This window comes from Glossina fuscipes, unplaced genomic scaffold (assembly GCF_014805625.2).
Source record: "Glossina fuscipes isolate IAEA_lab_2018 unplaced genomic scaffold, Yale_Gfus_2 223, whole genome shotgun sequence".
Lineage (NCBI taxonomy): Eukaryota > Metazoa > Arthropoda > Insecta > Diptera > Glossinidae > Glossina > Glossina fuscipes.
In genome coordinates this window covers 106,685-113,257 of record NW_023998566.1, presented here as the reverse complement: position 1 = coordinate 113,257, position 6,573 = coordinate 106,685, and the positions used below count along the sequence as shown (strand labels likewise).

Here is a 6,573-nt window from a genome sequence, read left to right as displayed (position 1 = left end):
TCTTTTGGTGTTAAACCTCTATGGATCTTGAGAGACTGTTCTTTTGACATCTCACTGTCTATGCACAAGAAGGAAGATACTCCAAATTACATCTTCAGGAATCTAATAGCTGAAAAACCCAAGTATTGGAGGGTACTGCTTGCAATCTTTTATACACAGACGGCTCAAAATCTTCTGGTCTGCCTCCTGCTTGTGCCGTGGTAGATGCTACAGGACAGATTCTTCTCAATTACAGATTTCACGAAAGTACTTACACTTTCACAACCGAAACCAGAGCTATCGTTCACGCTGCGAACATTGCCCTTAAAAACAAACTCAAAAGCGTCATTGTTACTGATAGGTTGTCTGTATTACAAGCTATTCGGAATCCTTCGACTTCGAGATGGAGCACCATCAACAAATTAAGGAATATAATTCCTGCACCCGACGGAAAAATTAAAATGTTATGGGTACCAAGTCACATCGGTTTACTGCTGCTTCTGCTCCTCTAATTATGGATGATGTCATGGAAAAGTTGGATCTTCAAAGATACATTGGAAGAAAAGTTAAAGAGAAAATTGCAGAAGGATATTTACAATACCATCATCAACACTACTCTTGCATTAACCCTCAATTAACTCCACCTCTATATCCAGTAAATGTTGAGAAAACCAAGATCCAAACATTCTCGAGAATTCGCCTTGGTCATACAATTGCAACTCACCGATGGACTCTGAAGAAGCCTTCTTCCCCAATCTGCTGTTGTGGACAAACTCTTACTATAAAGCACATTCTCTGCGAGTGCCACAACTTTTCGTTGGCTAGAAGTATTGCATTTGGAACGATTAACCCTTTGAACATTCTACAATCAGCTTCAGAACAGAATATCAATTCTATACATTACTTTATTAATACTACTAAGCTCATTATCTAATGTACATTTTATTATTATTTTTTTTTTTTTAATTAGAGCCGATAGCCTGTGTTGCTAGTGTTCAATGTCTTTTTTTTTAGTCTAAGAATTCATTTCATTAGTCTAAAATTAAAATAATAATAATAAAATAAAAAAAAAAAAAAATTGTTTAATATTTAGGAAATATAACTCAAAATAAATGTCAATTATTGTTTCGACCTCTTAGAGATACCACTCCCAAACCGGTGTGTAGAGGAATGCTCCTTTAACGTTTTATTGATTCTTTCGTGTTTTACACTCCTTCTTTTATAAGAAACCCTTCCCTTTTTAAAAATGTACGTAAACATTGGTTGTCGGTTTTTTTTTATAAAAAAAATTAAAAAACTCTTATATTGTTCCCTTGTTTAACATAAATAGCTATCTTTTGTTTAATTTCAATTAATCTCTTTTTATTTAAAGGTCTATCGTACAACACCCGCAGCCGATCAACAATTTAGCTAAATCAGTTTACACCTTTCTTTTTTTAAAAGGTTTCTCCTTCTCATTTGCATTAATGAACTGCACATTCATCCTCCAATTTTTAATGGCCACAACCTAGCGATCGTTGATTCCAGCCCTCTGACGCGAACGTTAGTACTTCTTGATTTTCGTTCTTTTTCTTTTTGCACTTTTGTATGACTTCAAAATTGCTTGACCTTAATGACCTTGTGCTTTCGTATGTGAACAATGAATAGCGTTCCAATTATTCCGGCTTTACTAAAATTATCAAAACCTTTTCAATTTGCAATTTTTTCCATATTTTTTCCAATAAAACTATTCGGGATTTATTCTTTCTCTAATTCTTATAAATTCACTTTCATTATCATTCACTGAAATTATTTGTCTTGAAGTAGCGATAGACGGCATGAATTTCAATTTTATTCCAAAAAAATTTACAAGCAAAATTCTCATGAAAGCCGCATTTTTTCCTCGTTTTTTTTCCCCCTCCCTTTTTTTCTTTCAAAGTTGACAAAGTTTCTTTGTTTTTCGCGCCGCTTGTCGCTTTGCCAAAGTTGCCAAAGTTTGCCTTTTCTTTTTTTTTCCCCACTACAGTGTCCAATACACCTTGAACGTGCCGGAATGCTTTAGTATAATTTGATATATGCTTTTGTAGTGTAACTACATATCTTTTATCGGTCGAAGTGTGTCAAAATAACAGTATTGCAATGTAGAACCATCTTGCGTGATTTTACGTTATTTTTCAACTCCTGTAGACATAAAGTTCGTACCACTGAATTGTGATTTTTAAAATAGTTCTATTCACAAAATTAGAAAATCTATAAAAAAATTATGTATAAAAATTTATATTTGCAACGTCATTCCAGCTCTGGTCTTGTGCTGTTATGAATAAGTTAAGAACATGGAGAATGTAAGATAGTAAGGATCGCCATCTTATAAGTAAGGAAGGACCGCCCTGTTATGGGCATATAGAAGTGATTAAAGACATTGGTGATATAGGATGTTCATGTTAGAGATGAAACGAATCCTCGGTTTCGCGAGTTATCGCGATGTACTTGGATTTAGTTGAACTGACAGAAGTTCCCAAGTTAATTGAATGAGCAGCAATTTTCCTTGATTGAATGAGTTACTACATTGAATGTTACTACTATATTCTCTTGAATAGGTAAAAGATGTAACTTATATATTAAAATATCTTTAAAGGTAATGCTACCTGGCTGCTATAGAAAAATAATGGTAATTACCCAAAAAACAACCAAATTTATTTATAAAAAAATGTTCACATGAAAATACCTCAAATAAAAACGGACAAGCACAGAAAAGTCAAAATTGAAAATTTTGATGATTGTGGGTATTATATATCTTTCGCGTATCCGTTATTATGTTGATACTTGTTCGACGCTGCTCATGGGTTAAGCTTACTGCAACTTAACTACATTTTTTATACATATAAAATGTTGCTGAGATTAGTATATCTTTGGGATGCGACTTGTGCTTATAGCGCAAGGATATCTTGGGATAGAAACTGCTCTAAATTTATAAATTCCAAACGCAAAGTATGAGGATTTCCCTCTGCTATGGGCTGGATAATGTCGAGTCTTTTTCAGGAGACCGTCAATGGAGAGATACACCAGCTGCTCCGAAACGGGTTCTTTGAACCATCGGATAGTCCGTACAGCGCACACGTAGTGCTAGTACCGAAAAGAAATGGAGGAGAATGGAGGCTCTGTATTGATTGTCACATACTAAATCGTAGATCAATACCGGATGTCTATTCGTTATCCAGCATCAAACGCATTCTCGATAGATTTCGCAAATGTAAAAAAATGTATCAGCACCACCGACTTCAAAAAATGGATATTGGCAGGGCCTCGTGGACCCGTAGTACGGCTTTCACCGTACCGGGGCGTGGTTTATTCCAATGGCCTGTTATGCCCATCGGGTTGCGCTGGGTGCCTGCAACCTTCCAAAGAGCTTAAGACAGAGCCTCCGAATTAGAACCTTTTGTCTTTGCATATCTCGACGACATTATCGTAATCAGTGAGACTGTCCTGGAACAAAGCCAGTATCTCAAGCAGGTATTTCAATGGCTACGAAGATCAAGATATATATCACTTTTCCAAAATATAATTAAAGTACCTAAAACATCTAGCGACGGAAGACGGAATTAGCACCGACCCTGATAAAGTAGCAGCGATAAAAACATTAGGCCTCCAAACAATATCAGAGAATAGAGACGCTGCCTAGGAACAGCCTCATGGTTTCGGAAATTTATCGCAGACTATACAGATATTACAAACCCATTAAACTCCGTTGAACAAGAGAAGCCGATGGAACTGGGGCTTAGAGGAGCAGAAATTTGACAGTGAAGAAGACAGAAGAAGAAGTCATCAATTTAATGAACAATTTATAGTACAAACCGGTAAACGTGGACTTGGACTTGGGGGCTGTCTTGAATCAAATTCAAAATGGAACAGAGCTATTAATAGCAGAGGCCAATTACTCCGCGACGGAGAAAGGGTGTCGTGCCATTGTCTGGGCAATCCGCAGATTGAGACCATATCTAGAAAGGTATTGTAAGGAAGCGTTTTGCTTCCTTACCGATAAACAAATCCGTCCGTAAACAAAACAGTCTGTCTGGTTTGTCCCTCCGCGCTAAAGAATAAATATCCCTAGATTTACCATTCTTTTACTTCTCTTCTGTGGCAATCTAGGTTCATATATAAAGAAAAAAAAGCAAAAACATAAAAAGAACAAATATGTTTGGTTTAAATATACATATTTTATTTTACTCGTATTTTGTTTTGTTTGTATTTGTTTTAATACTTTCATTTGATATTTTACTCTTGAATGGCACATTCATGTTTGGTTGAATGTGAATAACATTGTTTATGCGCTTGCATTTGCATATTTATATTTATGTGTTGGTCTGTTTTAGCATAACGGACCATAGACAACGATATCGCAGATTACATAATCCAGACCTTGAAGTGTGTCGTCGTTGTTTATATTAATTTGCTTATGTTGCATTTTTGTGACACACTTCAAGCTGTTCATATTTCCGAAGTAAATAAACGCAAAAATGCAAGTGCGTCATTTTATGATTTTATATTGTAGCATAATAATTCTGAGTTAGTGTATAAGAATTGTAATTGATAATCTACCTTTTTAACAATAAAATTCGTCTTTGTGAAACACATCGATCGCTCCCTTTTTGTTATCTTAGCGTTTCTTATAGTTCCAAGTGCTAGAAGAAACAAATCAATAAGTTGGTAAGACCGGACGTAGCGTTTGGTCGAATCATACCAACCAATTAGGAAATTGACTATTTTGTCGTTTAGATACACCGAACAAAACAAACAAAACATTTTGGTGACTCTGACGTGGTTTGAACACGTCCTATATGTTTGTTAGTGTCCAAGCTAGTAAATACATTGAAAATACTCCTCGACATTCTGGTGACCCCGACGTGATACTAGCGTATTGCGTTTGTGTCACAACAAAATATATATAGAAAAAAAAGAAAACGCATGTAGCACATTTTGTACGTACATTTCGCTTATTCTTTTCTAAGTTTCGAAATCACGTGTATATAAAAATCCATTTACAATTACATAGCTATGCCTAGCAACAATATATCCATAAGAAATATACATTTAAGTACAACTAGACTATTACATATCATAACACCGTTAATAGAGAAAGACTTAGCTGCATCCATTGACTAACTTTCATTATGATCTATGGATTTCATTCACCATTTAAAGTTACTATTTTTATATACTCTACACCACTTGCAATACAAGGATATATTAAGATTGTACGGATGTAAGCAACAACTAAAACGACTTTATATAGACCCATCTTGTATCATACCGATCTAAACTTGTCTGTCTGCTTGTTGCCGTTCTCTCTTGTTCAACCTATAGGCAGCGACATTTGAGTCATTTTGATAAAACTTGGTACACTAATAAGTTTCGAAAATGCTTTGCATAATAAAAATTCTTAGCTTGCAGACGTCATTGAATTCTTTGATTACGTGGTCCATTAATCACATTTTGGAAAATGATTGCAGTATTATGATTACGGATGACCAAAATGCGATAAGACGCGACGTCGACCATTCATTTATATTTATGGGGAAACGAGCCCAAATCTTAATATAATTGGTGGTTCATTTTCCATCGTTTAAGACTATAAAACGAGTAACCAAAGAGTAGCATTACTTCTTAATGTGTTAGATTTTGAGAGTATGAACACTTTCGAATGATGGCCACGATCGAGAAAGTTTATTGTCGGAAAAGAACAACGGTAGACAAGAAAATTTAAAAAGCTAGTTTGGTAAATAATTTCTTATATTTTCCTGAATTGCAAAAAATTATATCCGTATATTCAAACTTTTTATATTTATTTCAAATTTCTATAGATTGAATCAAAATGGTCATCACACGCTCAAAATAGCGCACAATCATCAGCCTCGATTAGTGACTTTTTCAAGAATACAATGAATACACAAAATAAACCTGATCTGCCATTCACTCTGGCTCAAAATAAAATGGTAAATTATCGCAAATCCCTTCGATGTAGGAGTTGGAGTCTGAATGACGTCGAAACTGTACAACTCATACTAGTCCTAACAAGGGTAACGGTATTAATAACGATGCGAAGGAACGAGATACGGTAATCATTCGGGTATCTACAAGCAAACTTTTATTTGCAATGGCGGAAATCTCGCAAATTTGCTTTTTAGACAGTCGTATCAACAAAAACCAAGGATTATGCAGCCATCAACGACGATTCATCACACATACAGCAAACACATTATTATTAACATAACAAAAATTAGTTCCTTTCATATTCTTTATCTAACTTATTAACTATAAGAGTAAGAACTTCAGCTTTAGTTGGAGCTATTGGAGTGTTAAACCAAGCATTAATTATAATAAATGGACTTACCTGAGTTCTGTTGAGTGGGCTTTTTCGAATAGTTTTATTTCGATGTATAGAGGTTCTGATAAGGTTTTATTTTTTTGAGAATAAACCGATTTTAGTCAATTTCTTATATCTTTGGGAATATTAAATTTGAATCACTTTCAATTTCTTTACCAAGTCAATGGATTCAGAATCACTTTCAATTTTGTTCAGTTTTATTTCAGTTTTTTTGACCAATTTTGTTCAGTTTT

General features: G+C 34.7%; 1 protein-coding gene across 2 annotated transcripts in view; it reads right to left on the bottom strand.

Annotated features, from left to right (window-relative positions):
- Positions 1 to 6,573, bottom strand: part of LOC119642467 — an 18,469-nt gene that overhangs the window by 5,449 nt on the left and 6,447 nt on the right. Inside the window, exon 1 of one of the 2 annotated variants that reach the window (XM_038041621.1) lies at positions 4,555 to 5,263. The exons of the other annotated variant lie outside the window; for it this stretch is intronic. Coding sequence (XP_037897549.1) covers positions 4,555 to 4,758 — 204 coding nt within the window. The 5' untranslated portion in view covers positions 4,759 to 5,263. Of the gene's footprint in view, positions 1 to 4,554; positions 5,264 to 6,573 lie in introns of those variants that run through there. 2 annotated transcript variants of the gene reach the window in all.